The following is a 26,359-nucleotide window of genomic DNA, read 5'->3' as shown; positions in this document are numbered from 1 at the left end:
ATAATCATGTTAAAGACCTAGGTATTTGTTCATGTATCCAAAAAATACAAGTCCTATTAAAATAAACTGGGGCAAAACATGTTTCACAAAAATATTTAAATATGATATACTGGCCATATGAAATGAAGTATAATGTGTAGAGCTGGTTAAAATAAATCTTTTTGACATTTGTGAGTCCAAATATTTTGTTTTCCCACAAGACTTTTTACAAGAGGTACTATTTAGAAACTTTTTTTTTTTCATTTAGACCTGCAGCATTTTGCTTTGTTTCTATAAACCATTAGAAACAGAGGAGGAAAGGGTAAAAAAGGCATGAGAAATTTAGTTGTTTTTCCTCCTTTCCCTATATTTTACTACTCATTACAATTAGAAGGAGTGAAAAAAGTGTAGGAAAACAGGTAGAAACCTGTTATTCCAAATAATAACAAATCAGGTCATATCTTCTTAATGTTTCTTAATGTTTTTGAATTGCAAAAACAGTATGAAAGCATGGTACAGTGGGAGGAGAATATTGTTTTAAAATGCAATATCTAGGAGTTATCCCCCTCCCCCAAATCTGAGAAGAATATTTTCCTTTTTTGGAAAATAATGCAATTGGAAATGAAAATTCTCCTGGAAAAAAATCCTTTTTGACAATACCTGATTATCCGTCTTGAAGAAAAATTTACTTGAATTGTAGTCACTCTTGTGCTGCCCAGCTGTGGAAGACAGATTTTGCTGGTCTTCATACAGACGGTTGGACAACAGAAAGAAAATGGTTCTCTGTGCTCAGTCCTCTTTATGGCATTCACCACATAGTAGTATATGGATCAAGCTTCAACCTCTGAATCAAGGCTTTCTTAGTTATGTATGATCTCTCTCTACTACTTAAGTAACAGAACCAGGTTTATCCTGCTATTCTATCCATTATAATAACTGGACCTGCTTTCCGACAAAGGATTATTCTTATGAGTTTCATATCCGCTCAATTTCACTGTCGTCAATAGACTTATTTCTGATTAATATCATCCCAAGCAACATAAAGATGCTGTTTCATCATTAATACCATAGCAGCCCGAGCAGCTGGTTTCCTATAGAATGGGTGCCCTAAGCATGGAATACTTACCAGGATTGAGAATAGGACATGTGCATCCCCTATGGGTCCAGGACTCCGGGTAGATACTCCTGTTACTCCGAGCAATTTTCACTTTGCCTGATTTCAAAATCTTCTTCACCTTCACAACAACTTCTGCATGGGTTCCTTTGTCATGAGCTGATAGAATTCGTGCTTTTATCACTGCCAGAAAACAAACATGCATCAACACAAATCAAAAATGATTTCCACATATACTGTAATACCTTTTTTACACTGCTGAAGGGCTAGAGTATCAGGGCCTTTGGACAAGACCTGAAGGATGATGCCAGGATTTTGGCATTTGGACAGGGACAAAAGGGCATGCACATGCTTGTGCACTTCAGTCATTGTTCCCGTTTAAACAAATCAGGGGAAGGAAAATTGGATTTCTTCATTTTAAGTAAATAACTAATCTCTTCTCTGTGTTATTTATCAGCTAGTCTCCACCAACAGCTTGGAGACAACTGGGAGTATATAGGACTTCCATAAAAAAGAAAACCAAAAGATAACACAACAGCCAACAGTCTGAACTTAAGCACATTGATTCAGGGCCATGGCAGATGTGTTTGAAAATCAGAAGGCTTGTAGTGGATTTGTACAGCAACCATCCTCACCCCTTAAAATTTGTCTTCTTCTGTAGAAACAAGGCTTCTCTACAAGAACTCAGTGTCACATGGTGGAATTCACCCCAAGGCAGGAGATCTCCTACAGGACTGCAAGAGTGTCCCATGGCTACAACCATCCTGTGATGATAACAAGAAACTGGAAGAAGCTACTTAGCCTTTTGGCCTGACATATGGTTGCTCTGACAGAGCTGGCATTCCTCTTGGTTTTGCAGGATCAAAGTCTGGTCTCACAAACAAGCTGTATTGTGCTATGTTATGGTTGTGCCAAGTCAAACCCCATAGCAGTTTTTGGTGGCCATGTCCCTTCCATCTTGGGATGACAGGATACAGGTGCTTATATACCATGGGGATAAATATGTTTTTCCCTTGTTGTTAAGTGGGAGGTTTGCTAAATGAGAGTTTCCAGAAGAAAAAAGGACTCCTAGTATGGAAAAAAGCTAAGAACTGTTGCAGGATGCACCCATACACAGAGAGGTGGAAGTACATGCATTGAACTCAAGAAGCCCAGGCTGCTTGTGCTCAGCACTGAAGAAGCCATTATAGGATGTTGTTCTCTGAGCGACCCTGGACTAAGAGGAGTCTCTGGACAAAAAGAGGAAGAAGAAAAATCTATCTCTGATTTCACGACTTAACCAGCCCACGCTTCACAGGGTCCATCTAGCAGCTTTGTAGACAACACTATGGATTTATCATACCTTGAAGGAACATCGGCCACTTACCATACGCATATTTCATTTGGCAGAAATCGGTAACGCTTCCAAGCACTTTTTCTTTGCACACGCACTTTTCTAGTGGGAGACCACAAAGCACAAGGGGTTGAAATAGGGCCAAAACAGGAAAGAGGAAAGAAAATCAGGTGATGTTCATATATACTGTTATATGTTCATGTTACTCCAGTAACATGGATAAGCAAAAGTAAAAGTAGAATGAGCTCAGTTATTTGCCAAACTTGCTAGCAAAAAGGATCTGAAAACTGAGTAGGAAGAGCTCCAAAATGGGAGTTCCTCACACATTAATAAACTGATGCCAACACAGAAATAGGTCAGAATCAGATCTGGATATAAATGTGTGACTCATGCTCTTGTTAGACCTCATGAGCTCAGGAGTGTTGACCCTTTTCAGTACTCAGATAAGAAACCTCTCAAGGTGCTTCCTGGAAAAAGTGCTGGTGATTCAGTAGTTTCCCCCCTTCCTTCAAGTTGTTATACAACCAAGGATGCCAATAGGTTCTGTCTTTCACATGGTATCTAAAACTGAGGCCTTGACCACTTCTAAACACCAACAGCTCTATCATTCTGCTGGCCCAATATACTTGTTACTTTATCTGTTTGCAGTATGCTTTACTTCTCCTGAGCTATTGTGTAATGTGACCATGTGCTGTTTTCAAAATACCTTCCCGGTAATACAGGAGAAGTTTTGGTAAGACATGACTGGGAGCAGTTATGTGACAGTGTAAAGAATCAGTCTGGACAATCTATGTGATTTTTTACTTGCCAGCTTTCTGTAGGGGGGAGCTGTAGCAGGACTCTGCAGAGCATAAGATGAAACAGTAGTCTTGCCCTTCTGTATCTCCATCCTATCCTGGGCTGATATCCTATGTATTCTTCTGTGTTAAGACTGGAAGCTCTCTGGGACAGAGAATGGACTGTCCATTTTTTACTCACTTTACTAAGGCTATTGAGAAGATGGATAAATTTATATTTATGGACAGTCCTTTGTTTATATTGAGTGGTGCGGTGGTCAAATGGAGCAAATATCTTGCTGTGACTAGAGGCATGAGTTGCCAGAGCTGCAAATGGGCACCTAGTCAAAGGGCATAAGTGGCTGGGCATCATGCTAATACTGGCACCACTCCCTTGTGTACTAGTGGCTGAGAAAGTGATGATGTGCCTTAATCATGCTGGCACAGTGGGCTGTTAAGCTTGGATGGACCTTCTCATCTTTATTCATGTTATGATCTTTAGTTTATGAGATAGACCTTCAGTGGAGAGATACGTGTAATAGCATTCTAGAAATTTGAATAAATAAATAGTGTAGAAATTAAATTCGCATATCCTAGCAAAAGCCAGGTGTATTCATGGCACTCTACAGGTATTAAATGTCAGGGAACCTAATCAGGCAGCCAGGCCTGAGTTAATTGCCTAGGCAACCACACTTGCCTTGAGTATCTGTTTGACAGGCGGGCCCCTAGCTAATTAGCTGGCTAGCTTCCTGAGTGGCTGCTGGAAGTGTTGCCTCTCCATTTAACCCCAGCTTAGCCAACAGCTTTGACCCTGGTCTGCTTTGGCAAGCCTCCTGGTTCCTGTGCTCTCTGGCTTTCCTGGTTCCTGACCCTGGTTCGGCTCTGTTCTCAAACTTTGACCTGTGGATTATCCCTTGGACGTGGTAACTTGACATCTGATTCCTGGACTCTGACCCTGGTCTGTGTTTTGGACTCTGCTCCTGGATTTCTCTTTAGACCTGATAATTTGGCTTCCAAACTCTGACCCAGGCCCTGACCCCTGCCTTTCCTCCATGGCTTAACCACTTGGCCAGACTGCCTATGGCCTAACATTAATTAAGCAAGCAATAATTAGCACTGAGTGCAAGGTTTTGTAGAACTCTAAATGGTACCTGGATGTCTCAATGCAGAAAATCCCTGCTCATGATCGTTCCATTTCCATTCATCTTCACTTTCATTGGCGGGTGTGTGAATGAGGTCTGGGATTCGTCCACCAAGGGGGACATTGAAAAATGGCTTACTGTCATAACTAGGGGTAGAAACAGAAGAACCATCTCCCATTAGGGTATGCAATGTTTATCAAAGAGGTTAGCTTCTTTAATAGTTTAGTATCTATAATTTCTTTAAAATGACTGAACTAAATACTTGCAATTTACTCAGCACTTACTAAAATCATGATGACCGCAGGTACCCACAAGATCAGACCCACCAAAATTAGTGGGAGCTTAGCTACTCAGTACCTCCCTGGATTGGTACTGGTGGTTTTTCTGGAGATTCAGGTCTTCTAATTTTCCATAGGAAACATACAGCTACCACATCTGTTGAAGCTTCCCCACATCACCCCTGATCTAAAGGGGCCATCATGTTGGGCAAAGGAATAGTTCAGCCTCAGTGGCCTTTTCAGGCCTTCGCTGCTTTCTTGAAACAGCCACCACAGGAGCCATTTAGTCCCTGGGGGTGCTTTTTGTGACATGGGTTCATGCCACCCAGGAACTAAAATAAGACTCTGCCCCTTGCTTCACTAAAGACACAGACCAACACAAGTTCTTCAGGTGCTTCAATTTATTTCGAAAGCAAGTGAAGCAGTCAAAGAAGCTGAACAGAATCCTGGAGGGCTTTGCCTTTCAGAACTGCTTTTAGATGGTACTTTGAATGTCCAACCATGCTAATGGCCAGGAAGCCACTCTGTAACTTTCTGTATGACCTACCACAAGGACTATGGATGCAGAAACTTGTTTTGTTCCCCCAGTGCTTTATCCACACCTTCAACTGTGTGCAGGCCTCCAAAGGTTAATATTAGCTTAATCTTAAAGACTCCCAAGCAACTCAAAACATTAGCTTGCCATAAAAAGGAGCTCCTTTACCCATTGAAACAGTTTCCAGTGTGCTGGTCACAGTCTCTGGCACAATCACAAGGACGACAGCCATTTTCTCCAAACCCCCAGTATCCCATGAGGCATCTGTCACAGTTCGGGCCTGCCACGCCTGGCTTGCAGTAACAGAATCCAGTCTTCGGGTGGCACCGCCAGCTTCTGCTGACAGTGGCATTGGCTGAGCCCGTAGGTTGACAGGAGCAAGCTGAAGAGATATGATAAGAAACAACCGAGATTATGTGCCAGAGGGTTAGCTGTTTAGGTGATATTTCTGCAAGGCTGATAAACCCCAGGACTCCACTCACTCCTGACACTCAGCAGTACTGATAAGCATTGCATTCGCAGGTGTGGTTCAACCTGGAAGTGGTATTTTGCAATCCTGGTGAGACATTTTTCCCTCATTCAGCAGAGCAGTAGATTAAAACAGAATCTATCTGAGACCCACGTGTGTGCTCACCCCATCTACTAACAGCCAAATCCTCTACATTTGCATTAATGCACTTTCTCTATTCACACTTAAATTTGATACCTGCATTTGCAGGTATCAAATTTAAGCTCAGTTAGCCCCAAACCACCATTTTTTTAAGTGAATTAAGGGTGCAGACATGTAGATGTGCACCCTAATGCACCTTAAATTTAGGCTAATGTGCCTTAAAGCATCTTGTGTAGATGCACCCAGAGAGGAGTTGTTAGTGTAATTTTTGATTGTTCATCTAACTTAATCCCAACTACACACTTGGTCCAATAAAAGATATCACCCTAAGAAATCCTTGATTGTCAGTGTAATACTTGGGGAGAATTACCCAAAGCAATGAAATGAAAACAAGGAGGAGAAAAAAATCAGCTGAACATCAGGACAGAAATTCCAGCCATGAGCTCTATTATTCTGTAGAATAATATCCCAGGAATATGATGGAATCCCTATTGCCTAGTAGAATTAAAATTAAACAGGGTGAAACGTTAATAAAAGGAGAACAAGGAAAACAGTTCTTTAGCAAATGTTCATGGCAGATGGATAAGATGACTAGATGTGTTTTCCATCTCTCTAGCCCACGATTTTTTTAGTTTGAGTGGTAGAAGTCCATGTTCTCTTTCCAATGTTATTTACATGCAGTAGAGTTACTGAGCATGCTACATCTGTGGGTTTATTACAAGAAGGAAGAGAATGAGAAGAGATCTCCAAACCCACTAGAAATATTCTCAGCTACAACAGCTGTTCTCTTTGTACAGCTGGAGATGGGGTGGAAGAGCCAAGTGCGGCTTCCAAAGTCTGCTCCCATTTCAACACCAGCTCTGGGGTACTTAGGAACAATTTGGGGACTGCTGAAAACTGGACCAGCTTGTTACAGCTCTCAGGAACCATTTCACTAGCAGACACAATCTGGAGCCCAGTACAATGCTAGCCATGCTAGCAACATGCTCCCTATCCTAGGGGCATTATGGAGTTGGGAGAAGGCCATACAAAGCTGACTAGCCTGGCTGAATAAGAGCTTGGACATCTCCCCAGGAGGGGGATTCTAAGCTGGGACAGCCTGGCATCTTGTCATCTTCTTTATGCTGCCAGAATGATCCTACAGGACTGGAGCACAGAAACTCTGGCCCATTGATTTGTGTTGCTAGAACAGGTTTGGAGATGTGGCAAACAAAGCTGAATCTCTGCCCAAAATTCAAGCTCAGCATCTACATTTTTACTCCTTTTCATCATTGAAAATTGTGGTACCTTCTGGCTTGTGCTGGTACCAGAACCTTAAGTGCCAACACATCATTATTTCCATCATCTGGAGGCAGAAAGGAACAAAAATCCCATTGGCAAGACCTGCCGTAGCAGAAATTTCCAGTCAAATGTTGGACACCCAGGATGTCCAAACAGCTTGGATCAAGAGCCAGCCTTATGGATGCTTATCTCAACCAAATATGAACTCCAATGCTTTTGAAGTTCTCTCCTCAATGCTTCTCATCAAACTACTTTTCTTCATGAGTTCACAGATAAGAGACCTAATGAACACACTGATTCCACACATTGCTTTCCAAGAGTGGGGGAGTCTGATGATGAGGAATGATAACTGCTGGGGTGATGGATTCACTTTTACGCACATCATCACATTTATCATTCAGAAAAGAAAATATCTTTTGGGAACATTAATAAGTGAAAAAGCAGCATTGATGTGGTTTGTGTAACGGGTATTTTTCTTGTGATCTGCCATTAGATTATTTTTTCACTCTGTATTCTTCGATGCAGTATTTTTAATAATATTATTATACCGTGCTGTAGATTCAGTTGTTTTTAAGAGAATGCTACCACAATAGCCTCAGGCCAGAGAGTAAGCGTGCCATAATAAGCAGCGTATTTGACACAATGAACCAATTAGCTGGTGGTACAGTAGCAACAGTCTCTCCTGCTGTTGCCCTGCAGGAGTCTTGAGTTTTGAAATCATCCCATGGTTTTTGCTCCCCAGGACATAGGGGTCCTGTGTAACCTCACAGTGCACATATGGATCAGAAATTTCATAACTGGCTTCTGTTTTTTAGGGCTCAACTTGAGACATCCTGGCCCTGATTTTCAGGAGGCCTGAGTACTCACCATGCCAAAAACAGAAGCATCTGATAAAATCTGATGTATTTGACAATGCTGTCATGGGCTTTGGAATATGGGAAGTTAGCGTTTACTGTACTACAGATATGTCTGAGCCACAAACCTGGAATTATTTGAATCCAAGCTCTTTATTTCCCCTAAATACCTGTATAATTAGAATCCAGCTGCCCAGTTCATACCTGACATTTGCCAAAATTCACTAGCATTTGGATCCAGGGTTCTAGCTTGGATATGTCTCTAGTTTGCAAATTGCTCCATCTCCTTTCCTCTTCCCAGGTTGTAACAGCTGGTGTTAGACATCCGCTGATGCAAATTTGTGTAGCAGCAATGCAGCTGTACTAGGTAACACCAGTTGAGACCAGGAGCCCTGAGTCATAAAGTGTGGGGTCCATTATTCCAGCCAAGGGGAAAGTGCTGCAATGGGTAACTGAAGGGAGGTAAAGAAAAGGTGCATAGGTTTTCTTGTAAGATGAGGATTTGCATAACAGAAAGTGGGCATTGCCCCCAATTAAAAGTCTTGGCATCCCTTGCTGGGCTGAAAAGCAAAGTCAAATAAATACCTGACACTTTCAGATGAATTATACAAGAGGCTTGCGAATGCTCTCCTCAGCCTGAATTTACTTAATGTTTCAGCTTGGGTGTATGCACTGTCTAGCTTCCAGGCTGTTGTATCCAAACTTCTAATTATGTACCTCCAGGTAATGCCCAAAACATGAATCTGAATGTCACACGCTAAAGGGCAGCTGTTGACGACCCAGGTTTTATCTAATCATAGATTTGCTGATAAATCTCATGAATAAAGGGACATAAGCAAGTTCCTAACCGCTAAGCTCCCAGCATTTGACAATACAATGTCTTTCCCTGCTGATTTTTGCTCTTTTCCTCTTGGCAAACACTAGTTTTCTCCCCATCCGCTTCCCATTCTGACAAAACACAAACCAACACGACAATGGCTTTATTTGTCAAAGGCATCATCAGTGATGTTAGGCACAGCGTGCAGACAGTTCTGGCTCAGAGATGGCCAGTCAGAGATGGTTCCCCCCACTGCAGCAGCAACACAGCACAATATGACATGGCTGTGTATTAGAGGTACATGCTGATAGTCACCGAAGTAACACAAAGCAACCACATGGATTTTTCCTGACAGCTGCTGTCATAAGATTTTTGTTAGGATGCTACTGTTAAAGAGAGAACCAAGTAATGAAAGGGGTGGGGAGTGAGTAATAAAGTCCCCGCTGCTCAGCTTCCAAATAAATCTGTCTGCTCTCAGCACAGCTGTTTCCAGGCTTAAATAGACACAAGTGGAAGGCACAATATTGGTTGCAACAGGATGGTCCCAAGCAATAGGAAAATAGCAGGTGCTCCACACCTGTGCAATGGACTCAGAGACAGCTAGCCTGTCACTGCTGCTTAAAAGTACTGTGCAAGACACAGTGAAGTGCAGATTCAAACAGTTTCATGAAAAACTGCCATTTTTTAAAAAACAAAACAAAGTCCTTGGAGTGTGATGCATATTCCCTGGCAAATCACAGTGGTTTTTGATGCAGGTCAGGTTTGGGGCTGAATGCCCTACACAAATGCCCCTTGCAACAAGGACAACAGATATTCAGTTGTAGGTGGTCACCACATTGGTGGCTGATGAAGAAGAGACTGATTCTGACAAAGATGTCATTGAGCCCACCAAATATTACAAGTAAAAGCTTTGTTGCTTTAAGTGGGGTAAAGAGGAAGGAAAGGAACAGCTTCCTTGAGTGTGTGTGTACATGCACGCATGTGCACATTTTAATGTTCAAACTCTGGGCTTAGAAAAAGCCTGCATTTTTTTACATAAGCAATGAGCAAGTACAAAAGATGGTGTCGATTTAGAAGTATCCTTTAAGCCTCCAAATAAGCCACAGGAAAGAGCCAAGGATACAGCAGCTTTTCTAACCATTGGTTAGGAAACAATTAGGCTTCGCAAGGCTTCCGAGTCAAAGCTCCCTTACAAGTCTATATTCAGCCCGTTTAATCCTGCATTGTCACCCCCAATAACAAGCAGGTGTGTGCTGTGCTCTGTGGCTCTTTTCAAGTCCTTTACTTTGTTTTTATCTAAGCAGTGTCAAAACAAAGCTCTGCGCATGACCTGGCTCTCATTCATCCCCAGCTGCTAGGAACAGGAGAAGCAAAGAGGTCAGAGACGGGCGAGCTCTCCAGATGAAAAGGAATGGCAGACTCATATTTATGTGTTAAATCTCAGCTGGGATTTTTTTTAAGGGACTGTCTTTGCAGTCTTATAAATGGAAAGTCAGTGACAAGGGATTTGGATAGTACCAGTGTATCCCATTGTTATACAACCCCCTCTCCCCCTTTTTTTCCTAGCTGTGATTAAGAGAGAATGCTGCTGATTATTATGACTAATGCCTAAAGATTCCTTCTGAGCCTGGCAGAGTCCCGTTAACTCGTCAGGAGCCCGAGGGGGCTGTCACAGCAAAACCTAGACTTTGCTCTGGATGGAAGAGCACTCTTCAAGCGTGCTTTCTCGACAGGATTAATGCAGCATTTCATTCAGCTTTTTCATCAGGTTCCCTTTCCTAACTCAGCATCTAGTGTACACACAGGATGAGTTTGGATTCCCTGGGGGGGCTTTTCTCCTTTCCCTGCAAATATGAAGCTGAGAAACAAGTTGCTCACACCAAAAACATCTGTATGATCTGCTGTGTCCAATTCACTATTGCTCTCTGTCATTTGCCAGGATCATCAAATGCTGGGATTATGTATTTAGTTTTCATAATCTGGTACTATCTCCATGCTTTCCTTAGGCAAACCAAGCTGAAGTGTACCACCTGCCATATCCAAACCCCCACAAACTTATTCTCCCAGCCGTAGCAGTTCTTCCAGTGATCAGTAGACTGAGGTGTGGTAAAACGCACATGCATGGGTTAAATGTCACTCACGGACAAATTCTCAATCTTCCAGATTGAGCGCATGCATTTGACATAAGAATGAGGGTGCTTTATGGTGGTCAAGGGGATGAAATCTTTCCCTCAAAAAACCTATTCCTGCTCTACTTAATATAATTTCTTCCTTCCCACAACCCTAGAGCTTCAAGGCCCTGCCTGTCCTAGTGCTTGTGAGGTTGCAATCACTGCTGGTGCTGCCCCAGACAGAGTAAAACACAGGGAGATTTCCTGCCATGTAAATGCAGCATTGCACATATGTGCATACTCTCTCTCTCTCTCTCTCTCTCTTTTTCAAGATAATTTCTGCAACTCAGTCTTCTCAATATACAGGAAGTCATCCTATTTAGGTAATCAGCTAAATGTCATGGTGGGAATTGCCCTCCTCATCTGTCAGTAAGGTGGAAAAAGGCATAAACTATTATACCCATTAAAAGTATGTCCCTCTGAAGAGGCTGACCAAACACTGAATGTCCCTCCCTGTTCCATTCAACTAAAAGGGTGGCACATATTTACCATTTATTTTCTCTAAATAAAAACGTGTGACCTTTTCTTAGGCCTCATACCAGTAAATACTCAAACTCAAAGTGTGACTTCAGGCCTGCAAGGGGTCCCATCCATGCTTCAAGACAAGTCCACACTTAGTGCTATGTCGAATTTGAATCTTAGTGTGGAAGCTGTACCTGGTAGGAAAAAAAAAACCTTTTGTGTTTGCCTTTGGGAGCCTTTCTATGCAGCATCTATCATGTTGGGTAAAAAATTTCTATTCCTTACAGTGCTGGCACAAGAAGCACAACTATTTGAAAAGGATATATTTTTGCTTATTAGACTGTATCCCACTGAAATGTTTTCTTTTTTCTTTTGTAGAGTACTGGCAAGATGTACAGAGAGGATGGTAACCAGACCAGACAAAAGAAGCAGAGGTAAGACCAAGCTCTGATTTCACCCTGGCAGCCTGTTCTAGGGTTTCTTCCAAGATGAGCTGTATTTTTAAACAACATTTTTTATTTTCTTGTACTCTCCAGTGCTCCTTGACTTTAATGATTATCTAATATTACACATGATGCTAGTTACCTCACCATCACCCTGCTGTCAAATACCAGAGTTTGTACCCAGATACTTTCAGGTACCATGGGACTGAAATCTAATCTACTGGAACAACCATTCATGCTTATGACAAAACTTTGCTTACAGTACTTCCTCTCAAAGCAGGAATGAGCTAAATGAGTTATCTGGAAAGCTCATCATAACAAAAGAGAATTGGGCACATGGTAGGTCAGCCAGGAAGCTTCCTTCCCCATCTCTCACAACTAATGAGTCTCGAGGCACAGTTATGTTATCAGAGAGAAAAACTGCAGGGAATGTCAAGGTGTAAGCTGGCAGTAAGATCCAAAGAAACATGAATGTGAAAGAGCAGATGCATAGAAAATATTATAAATAAGGTACATGTGATACTGAAGATCAGAAACAAGAGGGGGTCTACCCAATTTGTCTAGAGTATGCTTGACCAGAGCTATCAAAGGGACACATTGCACAATGGATAATGACAGGAATTAATACAGGTCACAAAGGAGAAAGTTCCTCTATGTCAGCAACCCATGTCAGGAGTGGGATGAAAAATAATTTCAGAGATGAGAAAAAGAGCTTCACTTAGAAACACCGGAGGGAAACTGTCCAAAGGGGGAAACAAAAAGATGAATTGTTACCAAATGTTTAAATCTTCTACCCTGAGATTAAATGGAATCAAAGGTCTAAGATCTGGCAGGAAGTCCAGAGCCTCAGACTCTTTCCCCACCCCTGACAGTCAATATTTTACGTTTGCTTGCACAGAGGATGTAAAATCAAACTGTGGCTTACTGGACCCTCACAGTAGTTGGAATCTATATATACAGTACACATTGTAAACCTCTTTGGGGTAGAGCTAAATGAAAAATTGGACTCACTAAGATAGGAGCAGCAGCATTTTAAATTCAAATGTAGCAAGAGTGAAACCTTCCTTAAAGATTAAATGGCTTCAGAGAATCAAGTTAAGAAAATCAGAGCATTCATTTGATAACAGGAGGAAAGGAACTGTTTTATGAGCTGTTTCCACAGGTAGCTGTAGCTAACTTTAATGGTTTGGATCAGCTCAGTTCAATATATAATGTTCAAACCCCAAAAAACTTTTGCCACTCATTGGGCCCATGGTGCATGTACTGGAGTTACTTACGTCTGCAGGCTTCAGGAGAAGACATAGGTTTCTCCTTATCTCGGTAAAACCCAGGTTTGCACCTTTGACACCGATGCCCCTCTGTGTTATGTTTGCAGTTGTCACAGACTCCACCACTGCGTTTTCCTGATGCCAGCCAAACACTCAGGTCAAAGTGGCAGCTATCCGTATGGTTGTGACAGCGGCACCCTGTTAGGGAGCAAGAAACCACGCTGCTCATTCACTTTTATAATGCTTACAGTGTATGATCCCATTCAAGTGACAAAGTTTTGCTGCAGGGAATTTTTCCATAAATTAATTTGTTCCTATGTTTTGCTTCTGTCCAGCTTCCTCAGTGCAGAAAAATAACTAAAAATCTCAAAGCAAAGGAGGCTTCTGGTAATGACCAGCAGGCTTGGATGATCAAATGAAAAAAACAGTTGTCCCAAACTGTAGAGATTACCTTAGCCTCAAAATTCCACTGACAGATGAGCCTGAACCAAAACCCTGCATCTGAAAACTGTCTAATTTTGTAAAAGTTCATATTCAAGCCCAGATCTAAACACTAGAACATGTCTCCTTCCACTATTGTCCTCCTATTTATAACCTGTGAGACATAAGTTTTTGGGTCATACCAGATAAACCTCCATTAGGGATGGTGGGATATTTCTTGGCAACAGTGATTTTGGGCAGACAGCTTTGATTTTCAATACAACCAGTTTTTTTCAGAGTGTCTGCTTATATACGTATATTTTCAGCAGACACACCTGAAAACTATAATATGTTGGCCCAAACTTTAATTCAGCACCTTGTGGACAGTACAGTTTGGTTACCTCTTGCCCCTGTTCCCCTCTATACACTGGTTACAGCTGGTTTCCAGTTGCATCAGATTTCCCAGTGTACTGTGGCCTTGTGACTCCCAGCATATACCACCATCCATCAACAAAAGGGGAGATCCCACTACATCTGGGGAAACACAGTTTGATCAAGGAGGACACAGGGGTCATGAGAGATCCAAAATGAGCCTCTGATTTGGGCTGAGAGTTTTTTTGGAAAAATATATATTTCACGGGTTATTTATTTATTTATTTTTGTGGCCCATCAAACTTCTCAGCACAACCCCTGCTATTATTATTTGCATTCACAGAATTGTAGAAAATTGGGGCTGGAAGGGATCCCAAGAGGTCATCTAGTCCAACTAGTTCTAGTCATTTGTTAAGCTGTTGCTTTTGCAAAGCAGATATAATGACAAAGAAACAGATTTTTGGGGACATTTCAGTGTCTTGAAAATCTACCCTGAAGCAGGCAAGCTGATCCCACAACAAAGCTGTCGCCATCATTGGCAAACCTCTCCAGATCTTTCTTTAAAAGGGCACACCATTTGCTCAGCTTGATTAATGCTGACTGTTTTGCTCCCAATTTAAGCTTCATACTATGAAAGACTGGATATTTTTTTTTCTCCCTAAGTCATACCAGGCACATGTCTACAAGATGCAGTAATGCGCATTAACCTATTCTACTTCATTAGCACATCGTGGCAAAAATCATGCTAATGTGCAGTAGAATTAATCAAGCACGTATTAAGCATCACAAAAAATTTGCCTTTGCTACCGCACATTAGTCTGAGCTAATTCACCTTTACATGAATGGTGCATGCCCCCAGTGGCGGGGGGGGACACAGCTGCGCCAGCGGTGGCAGGAGCATGGTGGCAGGACCCTGGCAGTGGGGAGCTCCTGCAGATGCTGCCGGCACTTTTTGCAGGGGGGGTTGGTGAGCGCCAACCACGGGTCGGTGACTGGTGGCGGCCAGGGGCGATAATGGACCGCCTGCAGACAGCGCCGGTGGTGCTGGCGGCGGGGTGGTGAGCAGTGATTGCCAGCAGGCACCGCCCACAGTGTTGGCACTGCCTTTTTGTAGGGGGTGCACTGCCACATGCAGGGGGTACATGTGCACCCGTGTGCACACCCTACACGTCACCCCTGCATGTTTATGTAGTACCTCATATTAGAGGTACAACACCCAACACACAGTAGCAAAGGGACATCAATGCAGGTGTAGATGCACCCACTGTGAATTGTTTTAATCAGCAGTTTTCTATGCTATGTTTTGCACTTTGCTAAGTGGTAAGAAACAGAAGGACACAGATTTTGAATACTTCCAAACTATGGGGCATTTGGATCCATGTTTTTAGTTGATTCCTTTATAGAGATATAAGGATGTCATGAAATTACGATTTCAGATCGGCAACCATGGGTGTTGTTTCTGACCACTGCAGATAGAGGGGTCATCTGTTAAATCCAGATCTAGCTTTTGATTATGACTCTCTTCTATGACCACATAACTTACTTGTTAATAAATACATACAATGACAAATGATAATTTTGTGTCATAATTAATACGAACTTGGAATCAACTCATTTGAAAAGTTGTTGAAACCTTGTTCCTACACACATACTAAAGACAGATCACTGAATCTTCTTTTGTACCATGACATTTATTTCCTTATGCCATATTAGCATACTACAGTTCTGTAGAGTAGGGAAATGAATGAAGGGATGTGTTTCTTTGAAGAGCAGCATTCTGTCTTGTAAGTTCAGTATTTCAGATCAAATCGTTCAATTATATTAAAAAAACGGCACTGATTGAAAGGACTTTCAATCAGTTGCTTAGCAGTTCATTCCCCATCTGTTGCAAGAGCACCATAAATCTAGACTGGATGAATTATGTATTATAGAACTTTTACTTAAACACTGATTTATTGTCCTGAGACCTTGGATGATTAAACTCCCTCCCACTTACTTCTGCATTCATTTGATGCACCAGTTTTTCCATCTCCTGGCTTCCAAAGCTGGTCATTGTATAATGGCGCACACCTCTCACAGTGGTCCCCTGCTGTGTTGTGTCTGCACACACACTTCCCATGGACCTGTCAGGGGAAAGAGAATACATTCAAGCAGATGAATGAATCAGTAGGAAGACTGAACATAGAACAACCTCATAATGAAGGGGGGTGTTTCTACACAACTCCTCCTCACGGTTACCCAGCACTTTCAAGAAACCCACACAGTCTACAGTCTCTTCATCTCTGTGTGCAACCTCTAATGGGTTCTTCTTCTGTCTTCATGTCATTTTGCCAAATCTGGGGTGTCAATAAAACTCTCATTCTCTTTGCTGAGATGGCAGGTTCACTACTAGGTTATCACAAGATTCACAACTATCAGGTGAACAGAAAGTAAAAGAGCCCGTAAGTGCCAACTGATTAGAGAGTACCTGAGCAGCTTTGCTCAGCCACAGAAGTACTCAAAGATCTATTCCAAGGAAACACTTTCTAAAGATGCTGTAGGGGGATGGGGGTCTCATGCTATGTGATGGTGAGAGGATTATATTGTACCTGTAATGCTGTATTCAGTTCTGAACGTCTTGTTATGAGATAAACATTGAGAAATTGGAGAATGTTCAACAAAACCAGGTAGAAGGCTGGCAGGACCAAAGAATGAGGGCACATTACAAGAAGGAGGTATGCAAACTCAGTACTGCTAAGGTGGAATGTGATAACACCCCATAAAATATTTGATGGAGTAAACATTGGAATGGAAGAGAAATTATTTACTGGTGCAAGAGGGTAGAGTTACTGCAAAGTTTTTCCTGTGACTATTCACCTGACTCTTTAGAGAAGTTTATGTCCCTTCCTGAGAATATTTTTGTGCTCACCTTTTGCTGTTACAAACAATTCCAGAAAGAATGGATTTTAAATAATATGGTAGGGTATTTCCAGAAACACGTAGCAACCTTGAAATCCAAGTATTTCATACTTCAGGATATTGAGGGGGATGAGGATGATGATCCACAGGTTTCCATTACAGCAGAGGTATCAAAGTCACCCGGCCCCATGGGCCAGACGACTGCTGGCCCATGGGCTGGACTGAACCCACAGACCACCCCCACATTCTGGTGCGCTGTGGCTGCTGCAGGGCTGTGCTGCATGGCCCTGGAGTGGCTACTGTGTGCAACACAGTCCTGGAGCTGTGTGCAGAAGGGCTGTGCTGCACATGGCAGCTGCTCCACCACTCAGCAAGCATTGCAGGGGGTCATTCAGCACATCCTGTATGCTGCCTGTGGGTCATTCCAAGAGCCACAGTTCGAATACGGGGGCGGATGATATGGCTGGCTCGTCTGTTTGACACCCCTGCATTACAAGTTGCTGTTTAGTGCATGAGTTTCTGTAGTGTCTGAGCATGTGCTAAACCTCTCATGCCAGCAGACGTAGGGGGATATTTTACATAAGGACTTCCAGAATCTTTGCCTACAGGTCTTGCAAAGGAAGAGAATTACTTGGGAAGAATGTATCTCTAGCAGGAAGTTGCCTGATATCAAGCCTTGGGGAAGGAAAGCTCACAGGTGACTATCAGAGTAGTGGTTGCAGGTCAGGAGCGTGCACATCACAAGACAGATTCTTAGCAGCCGAGCAGGCAGTGCAAAGAAAACAAGAACTGAAGATTGCCCTCCCTTCACATGCATCGTTGAGTAGGCCAAGCTCTGCAGTTGCTCAACTCAGACCCAGTGCATGTGACGCAGGGGGGAGTTACAATTTTCATTTTGACTGGAGTGTGACTCTAAGCTGAGCCTTACTCTCCCCCGTAATGTAAGTAATATTTCTCCATGGACCTTTCTGCAAGTCAGACTTTGTATTTGAACTTCCAGTTCCTCCCACCTCATTATGGGCAACCTGGGATCAGAAGAAGAACGTTATAAATAATAGGTACCTTAACATTTTCCTCCACCCCAACCCCAACTCTCTGCACCAATTTGCTCCCCTCTGCTCAGGTTGCTAATCCTCTCACACTAGATATTTCACGTAGCTAGCAAAGAGGCCAGCTTGCAACTGATGCCACTGCTCCTCTCTGGCCAGCTGGCAGATTGCTGCTGCACAGAGCGGTTGGCTGCCTCCTCACGGAAGAATGAACACAGACTTCAGGGTATGCATTTCTCTCTCAAAAGTCAGCACCAGGAAACCTCAGAGGGCTGCATTACATAGCATATTATGTGGTGCCTCACTGGACCAGCAGCCATGTATATTCCAAACCTTACTACCTAATTACAAATTAAAGAGCTACAAATACAGAAAGAGTTAATTAAATACTTTGCAGGGGATGAGGTCCTTTTAGTACAGAGGGGGCCAGCCTTTTTGGCTGAAGTGACACAAATTAAGCTCTTCTCCAGCCCAATCTGCTGTTATGCTCTCTGCTCCCTGCCATATCTGTCACCAGGCTTCCTGTTCCCTCCCCAGTCTGACACATGCTATTCAGAGACTGCCCGTGTCACTGGTGGCAGATGTGGTACAGGTTGGCCAGCCCTGTTTTAGTATTCAGGGTTTGCCTTACAGGTGGTGAGATTCTCGTCTCCAGGCACAGGCATCAACCTAAGTGCAATCTGTACTTCATAGAGACCACACAGTAGTGGGGAAGTATTGAGAAGAAAAAAGGAGGAGGAAAAAGGTTTGTTCTTATTAATTGATTGTAAACATATCCAAACTGTTCCCAAAACCGCACACTGGCCTTCCCCAGTTTTTCCAGCTTTTCTGAACCCAAATCCTAAAACTAGTCCTTCCCGGAGTTTGGGAAAATACTACTGGATCTAGATGCAAACCATGTATATTGGGTCCATGTCCTTTTTGAACAGGTGTAAGATTTTTGAAGACACCATGTTTATGATGTGTAGAAAATGACCTTAAAAGACTATTAATTTGTCTAGGTCTAGGGCACAGAAGTTAGAAACTGCTAGAATTAATCTGGTCCAGGCAACATTAACTTTGGCTTCATAGTGGGTATGTATTATAGATTCATAGATGCTAGGGTCGGAAGGGACCTCAATAGATCATTGAGTCCGACCCCCTGCATAGGCAGGAAAGTGTGCTGGGTTCAGATGACCCCAGCCAGAAGCCTATTTAACCTCCTCTTGAAGACCCCTGGTGTAAAGGAGAGCACCACCTCCCTTGGGAGCCCATTCCAGATATTGGCCACTCTAACTGTGAAGAAGTTCTTCCTAATGTCCAGTCTAAAAAGCCGCGGTCCATTATATTATGGACTTCAGTTAAATACTCACATACTATGTTTTTCCTGCCTCATTCAATACACAGGATGGATGATACTCACTAAGTACATCTACACGGGACACTTCACTGCACATTACTAATGTTCAGTAAAGCATCACTGTCTACATGTGCACACACAATTACTGCACAGTACATTAGTCTAGTGTGCCATTTTCTAGTACTTGTAGATACAGGTACTAGAATAACACTGCATTAACAAATGTGCTGTATTGCACATGTAGACACTGACGGGGAGCAATTTGCTCCCAGTCAGCCTAGGCAGCAGGGGGCCACAGGGGGTGGTGAGAGCCACTCTGGCTCGGTGGGATGCTGCTTCCCTACCCTGTGCAGATTGGGTCTCAATCTCCATGGGGCAGGGAGGCAGCTACCTGCTCAGCGAGACATCTCCACATCCCCTGCTCCCCCATTTGGGGCCAACCCAATCTGCCCCCATCTGGGACACAGCTACCCACTGAGCTGGGTCAGCTCTTCCCACCCACCAGAGCTCGGGGCTAAGCCCTGCACCTAAGGGGAGCCTGGAGCTCCCCCGGCGGCTGCAGGAGGTAGGGCACAGCAGGAGCAGCCCTGGACTGGGAATTTTCTGTGCACAAAATCAGGCACATTAATTGCACATGTAGAAGCATCCTCTGTTATTCCAATAGAGAAGAGTAAGGAGAGGATTCTGCATGGGATTTGTCTTTGGTGTGGAGGAAGCAAGTCCTTGTTCAGGAAAGGGGGAGGTAAGTTCATTTATTTGGTTACCTGTTTCTTGATATTAGGCTTGGTTGCAATTGCTAGTGTTTGGGTTCTGTAATTTTACTGCCATTTGTTGTTTTTAGACTGCTTGGTGGTTGTGTTGTAAGTTGGATAGAGGTGGGCATGACAGAGGGTTCCGGTCATTGTTCATGGCTAATGAGCCATTATAACCGCTAAGCCTAAACACAGGGGCAGGAGCGACCTAGCCAAAAGGCTTATAAAGGAGAGCAGCCAGTGACCAGCAGAGCCAGTGAACAGAAAACAATTTGCATAAAATTTTTTACAGGGTATCTGGAGAGCAAGGGCATTTTCCATCTTTTCTTTAAGGATAGAGACCATGAAGAGAAGACGTTGTTGGAACAGCAGTGCAGGAGATGCTAAGCATGGAGGAAGCACTGAAGATGGCTCAAGGTTGAAGTTTCAGGATATACCTTATTCGTGACTGGGAACCTGTGGGATGTTATACAGGCAGTTCTTGGACTTATGACACAATTGGTTCCTGAAAATGGCATCTTAAGTTGAAACGTTGTAACTCAGAACTGATTTTTCCATAGGAAACAATGTTATAAATGGGGGATTGGTTCCTGAACCAAGGCCCAATATCCTGTTTTCACCAAAAATAACCCAAAATTTTGTACTCAATCAATTGTAGATGAGTAGTATAGCTACATTAATGTATTTCTATTGTAAAGAGCAATCATATTGATTTGGAAGTCTTTGAGGTGACTTTGCTGGATGTTTTGAAAGGCTCTTGGTTGGACTTTTTGAAGGGCCCTTGACTGGAGTCTTCTCAAGAGTCTTGGCTGCAGGTTTTTCTGGAGTCTCATCTGCTTTCTTGAAGAAAGTGTCCAAGGAAGTTTGGACAGATGGTCTCTAGGGAGATGGGTGACATGGCAAATTGTTCACCATCATGGCGTCACATCAGATCAAGTGTTGTAAAGTTGAAACTGAAGTCAGAAAGTCAAAATGGGGTGTCAATTTAGAAATGCTGTAAGTGCAAGACGTTGTAACTCAAAGCGTTGTAAGTCAAGAGCTGCCTGTATATGCAAGAAGTGTCATGTGAAGATCTCAGCACTAGAGATGCATCTGGAAATGATTGTGGACTTCAGACAAGGATTTTAAAGACATTTTGGAAGAAAGGAGGCTACAGAGATTACTCAATATTTGCAGATCCTGCCGAAGAGGAGAACCTGGATGGTAAACCAGTAGACAAAAAGGGTGATTCATAGAAGCTGCTATCCACAAAGAAAAAACAGAGGAAAAAACTGTCTAGTAGAGAAGAAATTGAGTTGAGGAACAGGTTTGCTCACTGGAGAATGAGGAGGAGAAACAGACAGATTCAGAAGATGGGTAGCATAGACAAAAGGAATAACTATCCCAACAAAAGGAAGGAACAAGGCTGATATTTAGGAGATTATGAGAGAGGATGATCTCCAGACAGAAGAAAGAACTGGTCATTCACAGCAGTGCCAGGAAGAAGCAGGTCTGTGTGACCCTTTCTTCCTTTTCATGTCCTTTTGACAAGGTATGTAGCAGATTTTGCAGTTTTGTTGGACTCTAACAGGCCTGCGTCATGAACAAAAACTTGTGACCTCAGGGCTGTCAACCATGCCACCCCGGTCCCATGGTTTCTGTGACTGGCAACTCCATTTTAAGAGGACTCAGCAGACATCTCACCAGAGTAGGCCCAAACAATGGGAAGGTATGTGGTCTGTCAGGAGCCAGTATATGGACATAACGCTGCAAAGGATCCCAACAGGCATGAGGAAGAATCCATTGATCATTCATGCTGAGACAGATGACACTATAGATTTCCCTGGGAATAGATCAAGAATCTATTCTTGATCACTAAGCTAGGAAAAGGTGGAGGCACAAGTGATCTTCTCTAGAGCTTTTCTGGCTCCCAAGAGGGGATGATGAAGGCAAAACAAGATGACAAAGATGAATAGATGGTTCAAGGGTCGATGATACGAGGAAGGCTTAGGGATATTTGACCATTGGGAGGCATCTCAGAGAAGAGGACTCTCTTGACAGATGGAGTCACTGGATTTTTTAGACTGAGACTGGCAGGACTAAGAAGACTAATATGTAGAGCTTTCATCTAAACTACATTAGCATGTGAGCTTGCAGGCCTGGTAGCAAGGACTTTCAATAAAACTCTAAAGTCTACATTGTTATTATAGGACTACAGAAGAGCACATTAGAAGAAAAGGACAGAGGAAGAGAAAGACCGGGTGTATTACCAATAATTACTCACAGGAAAACTATGAACAACCGGCAGTGAAAAAGGTAAAGGCCATCCTAGCAGCTAAGGTACTTGATGGAGTGATAAGGAAATATTAATGTCATTGGAAAAGACTCGCATGAGACTGCATATAGAATTCTCAGTAGATCTCTCATCCTTGTTCAAGAGACAGAAATTTATATTAGAACAGATACAAGGAAGGGCTATGAGGGTGAGCAAGAAAGCGGTGAATCTACCTTATGAGAGGAGATGAAAAGAGCTTGGTTTATTTAGCTTTGCCAAACAACGGCCAAAAGATGGTATGATAGCTCTAAAAATATATCAAGGAAATAAAAATCAAGAAGGGAAAATGACTATTTAAGCTACAGGATAACATTAGAACAAGAACAAATGGACATAAACTAGTAATGAATTTATTTATGCTGAAAAGTAGAAGATTTTTAACTATAATTGGAGTCAGTTGCTGGGAACAAACATCCACTGGGAGTAATACTTTTGAAACTCCTTCAGCTTATGATGTTGAGGACAAAGGAGGTCTCATCCAGTCTTGTTCTCTAATATTTCTTTTTATTCCCATTGTCGAGTGTGTGGCCTTATGCACTACTTACCATATACCAAGGGAGGGCAAAATGCGGCCTGGGAGCCAGATGTGGCCCACCAGGCCATTCTATCTGGCCCACAGGGCCCCTAAAAATTTAGAAAATTGATATTTATCTGCCCTGGGCTGCCTGTCATGTGGCCCTCAATGGCTCGCCAAAACTTAGTAAGTGGCCCTCTGCCCAAACTAATTGCCCATCCCTGCCATATACCCTTCATACCATTTGCTGGCTACAACATTTCTTATTTCCTTATGGGCTTTCCTAGGATGCCCATTACTGTGATAGCTGAGGGCTTCATAAATTTAAATCATTTTATCTTCACAATGTCTCTATGAAGTAAGGTATTATAACTATTATTCTTACAGTTTCATAGTTTCTAGGGTCGGAAGGGACCTGAGCAGATCATCAAGTCCGACCCGCTGCCATGGCAGGAAAGAGTACTGGGGTCAAACAATCCCAGCAAGGTGTACATCTAGCCTTGTCTTAAAGACCCCCAGGGTAGGAGCCAGCACCACTTCCCTTGGAAGTTGGTTCCAGACCCTAGCCGCCCTGACCGTGAAGTAGCGCCTCCTGATATCTAACCTAAACCTGCCCTCTGCCAGCTTGTGACCGTTATTCCTGGTCACTCCTGGCGGTGCTCGGGGGAACAGGGACTTCCCCAGTGCTTGCTGATCCTCCTGACTAGTTTATAACAGGCCACAAGATCCCCCCTCAGCCTTCTCTTTTGGAGGCTGAACAGGTTCAGGTCCCGTAGCCTCTGCTCGTAGGGCCTGCCCTGCTGCCCCCTGATCATGCGAGTGGCCTCCTCTGGACCCTCTCCATGTTGTCCACATCCCTCCTGAAGTGCGGTGCCCAGAACTGGATGCAGTACTCCAGCTACAGCCTGACCAGTGCTGCATAGAGGGGGAGGATCACCTCTTTGGACCTGCTCGAGATATATCTGTGGATGCATGACAAGGTACGGTTGGCCTTCCTGACTGCATCCCCACAGTGCCGGCCCATGTTCATCTTGGAGTCAATGACGACCCCAAGATCCTTTTCCGCCTCCATGCTAACAAGAGGGGAGTTCCCCAACCTGTAGGTATGGTGCTGGTTCTTCCTCCCCAGGTGCAGCACCTTGCACTTATCAGTGTTAAACCCCATCCTACTCTCATCCGCCCACCCTTGTAACCTGTCTAGGTCTGATTGTAGCCTGTTGTACCCTTCCAGTGTGCCCCCATCCCCCCACATCTTAGTGTCATCAGCAAATTTGAACAGGGTGCTTTTTACCCCCTTGTCCAAATCACTGATGAATATGTTGAATAGTGCGGGCCCGAGGACCGAGCCCTGGGGGACCCCACTGCCCATGTCCTTCCAGGTTGAGAAGGACCCATCCACCACCACCCTCTGGGTGCGGCCCTCCAGCCAGTTGGCAACCCATCTGACTGTGTGAGTGTCTACACCACAGCCCCCCAGTTTCTTAATGAGAACGGGGTGAGAGACAGTGTCAAAAGCCTTCCGGAAGTCCAGGAAGATTATATCCACTGCTACCCCTGCGTCTAATGAGCTGGTGATCTGATCGTAAAAGGCCACCAGGTTGGTCTGACAGGACCTGCCACTGATGAACCAGTGTTGGTTGCCCCTAAGCATGCAGTCCCCTGCTGGCCCCTCCTGGATGTGTGCCAGCATAATTTTCCTGTTTTACAAATGGAGAACGTAGGCATTAATGCCAATAGTGTATGTTAATTGTTGGTGCCCAGTTTAAGATATCAGAGGCCCAATTGTTCAGAGGATTTAGTACTGTTCAGCACTTTCTTTGTCCAGCACATAGCTCACCCTGACTTCAGATACAGGAGCGAATGCTTAGTGCATCTGTCAGTCTGCCGCCAGGTGATTCAAATGAGGGACCCAGAATGGCTGCATATGGGTAGCTCAATTCAGGGAGGCTGTGGCAGGAGCAGGGATAGAATCTGGTTTATCAAGTGCGGCACTGGCTCAAAATATTTCACTGTAAACTGTTAAAGTCTGGCATAGTTATAAGCGACTGAAATGTAAAATAATTTTATAATGGATCCTCACATTGCAGCAGAAGAAATGTGGGTTAGAGATTTGGAAAAATCTCACTACGAGGATGGTCAAGCATTGGAACAGGCTCTCAGGAGAAATGGTTGACCATATCTTGAGCGGGATGGTTTAAGTCAAGAACGATCTTACCTTGAGCAGGAGGTTGGATTAGATGACCTCACGAGGTCCTGTCCATGCCTACTTTTCTACGATTCTATATAAACCCGAACATCCTACCCACCTCTGATTCCTGTGATTCTTTGATTCCTGAGCCCCAGCCATACATATCTGATGTTAACAGATCAAATGATTAATAAAGCATTCAAAGCAGTCTTTAAAAGAAAGAACTCTCTGAATGGCTGGAATGCTTAAAAAGCAGAACATGCGTCATCTTTCCATTTGACTTCACAGAATACCTCACTCCTTTTGTTTGCCCTGTGTCCAGTTGGGCGCCTTTATCCCGTGTCCTTTCAGTAATTGTTGTTGTTGTTGTTGTTGTTGCTGCTGCCACTACTTCTCCTTGGCTACTGTCAGCATGTTTTGGGGGTTTTTTTCCTACTGAAGGAAGATTAAGTCTGGAAGCCTTCCAGAACTAAGCAACTGTTGCTGATTTGCAGAAAATGTTTGTCTTCAGGCTGTGTATTTGCTTTGTAGTGTCGCCAGAGCTGTTTTGGATGCAGCAGTCTAAAATGACATGTGCAACAAGTTGCTGACATGCTTCTTGGAAGGGGACTCTTCATGGATTGTTGTAGCAGCTCTCGTGGGACACAGTGACTCATCTACCCCTTTGCTGTCTCCTGTTCGATGACATCAAATGCAGCGTTGGGGTACATATAATCAGGTATGTTCTGTAGTTCCAGAAGACAACTTGCAGAAATATCATATATCTGTGATTTGTGATAAGAACTTCAACATTTGGCCCTAAGAGGAACATGTTATGACTTTCTTCAATCATTTTGTGTGGTTAAATAAAAAGACTATTTCAATGTTTTTGACCTTGCAGAGTCCCAGGATGGTGCAGGGGATTAGTAATGAATTGGGGTGCCTTCCACATATAGGCTAGTTGTCTTAATCCTTATTAGTTTGGGAATGATTGAAAGCCATTGAAGTTGCTATTAGAGTTATATGTTAGTCTAGTGAAATAAGTTCTTGGTCTTAGCCCCCATTACAAAAACCTCTAACAGCTGGTTGCCTTTACTGTAAATCAGAATTGAGGGACCAACACAGGGGTAGATGCCAATAACTAGTTTAGGCCCGAAGAAGAGCACTTGGTGCCTGAAAATGTGTCCAACAGCTCTCCTGATTATACAGCTGGTGCAATACAAGGTGTCACAACAAATCCTTGCTTCCTGTACATTTCCTGAACTATCCTGGTTACAACAACACTCCAACCCCAATACTCCAACCCCACAATACTGAATTTTGCAGGACTGCTGCTTGTTCCTGTTGTTTTCTTATTGCTTTCTCTCTCAGTACATTTTCTGTGTTTTTTAAGACAGGCTGGACTCTTTTGCCTTCTGTAGCACCAAGCATATTGTCAGAACATAACAAGTAGCTTATAAATAAGAGCTGC

General features: G+C 43.3%; 1 protein-coding gene across 2 annotated transcripts in view; it reads right to left on the bottom strand.

Moving 5' to 3' along the window:
* Positions 1-26,359, bottom strand: part of LOC149855851 (netrin-4-like) — a 91,497-nt gene that overhangs the window by 10,516 nt on the left and 54,622 nt on the right. For both annotated transcript variants that reach the window (XM_090022290.1, XM_090022289.1), the window contains exons 4-9: positions 15,852-15,978; positions 13,073-13,261; positions 5,326-5,539; positions 4,354-4,490; positions 2,460-2,528; positions 1,106-1,276 (exon numbers count right to left, since the gene is read on the bottom strand). In XM_090022290.1, coding sequence (XP_089878416.1) covers positions 1,106-1,276; positions 2,460-2,528; positions 4,354-4,490; positions 5,326-5,539; positions 13,073-13,261; positions 15,852-15,978 — 907 coding nt within the window. The remainder of the gene's footprint in view (positions 1-1,105; positions 1,277-2,459; positions 2,529-4,353; positions 4,491-5,325; positions 5,540-13,072; positions 13,262-15,851; positions 15,979-26,359) is intronic.

This window comes from Crocodylus siamensis, chromosome 11, assembly GCF_052110815.1.
Source record: "Crocodylus siamensis isolate JL-2025a chromosome 11, ASM5211081v1, whole genome shotgun sequence".
NCBI lineage: Eukaryota > Metazoa > Chordata > Crocodylia > Crocodylidae > Crocodylus > Crocodylus siamensis.
Note: the sequence above shows the minus strand (reverse complement) of the source record. Positions and strands in the feature narration are given on the sequence as shown.